The sequence below is a fragment of the Emydura macquarii genome, unplaced genomic scaffold, assembly GCF_026122565.2.
Source record: "Emydura macquarii macquarii isolate MOO-44397 ecotype Brisbane River unplaced genomic scaffold, CSIRO-AGI_Emac_v2 contig_3419, whole genome shotgun sequence".
Lineage (NCBI taxonomy): Eukaryota > Metazoa > Chordata > Testudines > Chelidae > Emydura > Emydura macquarii.
In genome coordinates, this window is record NW_027133556.1 from 91,053 (window position 1) to 93,243 (window position 2,191).

Sequence of the window (2,191 nt, forward strand, 5' to 3'; positions counted from 1 at the left end):
AGCAGGGAGTTGGACTAGATGACCTCTGAGGTCCCTTCCAACTCTAATATTCTATGATTCTAAGTCCAACCCCATGCTCAAAGCAGGACCAGCCAAAACAAAATCATATTTGAAGCAGTTGGGCTTAATACAGAATGGTTAAGCATTTTTGAAAATGTCAAACCATGTATTAATGAAACCTTAAGAAAAAAATGATCAGGATTAGAAATGATGCAGTCTGGAAATCTGTGGTACCGTCACAGTTACCAGTGGTTCAGGGGAGTATATATCAAATATGAGGATATCAACATCATCTTCATCAATATTAACAACAATGGTGGACTGTCATTTAGCTTCTAGACACAGGGGCTCGAATTCCCCACAAGGGACCAGGTTCTTTAAAAAGGCTTGAGGCAGACACAAAAAACTGAGACAACTCAAATAAATAGCCTCTTTTGAAAATATAGTCCAGGACTCTACGGTGTTGTTTCTGGCCCTGGGTGAGGAGTATGCTCCAATTGCTCAGGAAAAGGAACTGGGAAAATGATATTTGAGTTCTGTTTCCAGTTCTGGGAGTAGAATGGAGTCGCCTCAGATGTCTGCATCCTGTAGGATACAGCTCTCTAATGCAAAAAGGGATGTCCAGTCAACATAATCAACATATGCTTTTCCTAAGAGATAGGCTCTAGCTCAGCCATTGGTTATGGAGTTTTGCTGAGTGACATTTCTAGCTGGTGTTTTGCAGGAGGTCAGTGGAGATAACCTCTTCTGGCCTTAAAAATGTTACTTTTCTGCATATATATATATAATTTCTCAGTTAGTAGTTCTATGCTGTTCATTGCATCTAACAGGGTCTCCTGTGTGTTTGTTTGTTTCCCTTTATGGCATGTAGAACACCCAATGATGACGGGAAATCAAACCAACGTAAAGGAATTTATTCTGCTTGGGTTCCCTGGCTCTTGGTATTTGCAGATCTCACTCTTCATGCTATTCTTATTCATGTATATACTGACACTCCTGGGAAACATCACCATCATAGCTGTAGTGGGCACCCACCGTCGCCTCCACAGCCCTATGTACTACTTCCTCTGCAACCTCTCCTTCCTGGACATCTTGTTCACCACAACATACATTCCCCAAACCCTTGCCAACTTTGTGTCCCAAAGCAAAACCATCTCCTTCCCCAGCTGCCTGCTCCAGATGTACTTTGTCTTCTCCTTGGGCTGCATTGAATATCTGCTTCTGGCCGTTATGGCCTATGATCGCTATTTGGCCATATGCCACCCACTGCGCTATAGCTCCGCCATGAACACCACGTTCTCATCTCAGCTGGTGTTTGGCTCATGGGTAAGTGGCTTCCTAAGTGTTTCTGTGCTGGCCTTTCTGATCAGCAGGTTGACCTTCTGCGGCCCTAAAATAATCAACCATTTCTTCTGTGACATAGATTCTTGGATAGCACTCTCCTGCACAGACACACACCTCATTGAGATGGTGTATATTGCTATCGCCTACATTGTCATTCTGGGATCCTGTGCAGTCACCCTGGTCTCCTACATTTATATCATCTCTACCATCCTAAGAATCCCATCTGCCCAAGGCTGGCAAAAGGCCTTTTCCACTTGCTCTGCCCATTTCACCGTCGTGGTTATACTCTACACCTGCTCCATCTTTGTCTATGTCATGCCTTCTAAACAGAACTCGCTGAATATGAACAAAATTGTCACTCTCTTGAACAATGTCACAACGCCGTTGCTTAACCCTTTCATTTACACTCTAAGGAACAAAGAGATCAAGGAAATCTTGAGAGAGGCTTTCCGTACAATATGACAATGTTGTCCAAGGGTCTAGATATAATTGATTTAGGCAGGTGAGGAGGGGAAATCAAGTGAACAATCGAAACATACCAATGTTAATGATATTTTTCTAGTCTTTAAGTAATGATAATAATAATAATGGTAATAATAATAAAAATAATACAGTCTTAGGCCCAGTATTTTGAAACTATGTTACTGTTAATTGGTATGAAATTTAGTTAGAGTCTGTTATCTCTCTTCTTCTTCTCTTCCCTTTCTGGCCATCTGTGAAGGGGATGAGCATATGGCTATTTCTGTGCAAGGTTTTATGGTGGGAAAAAAGTGTTATCTTCCTTCTCCCCCTGGCATGCCTTTACTTTAAAGAATGTTAGTGTAAAATCTAAAGATTTTAAGGTGAT

General features: G+C 41.7%; 1 protein-coding gene across 1 annotated transcript; it reads left to right on the plus strand.

Annotated features, from left to right (window-relative positions):
* The first annotated feature begins 879 nt into the window (after nt 1-879).
* LOC137144233 (olfactory receptor 6F1-like) lies at nt 880-1,806 on the plus strand. The gene has a single exon (XM_067534444.1). The coding sequence runs from the start codon at nt 880-882 to the stop codon at nt 1,804-1,806; it is 927 nt and encodes a 308-aa protein (XP_067390545.1).
* The last annotated feature ends 385 nt before the right edge of the window (nt 1,807-2,191 follow it).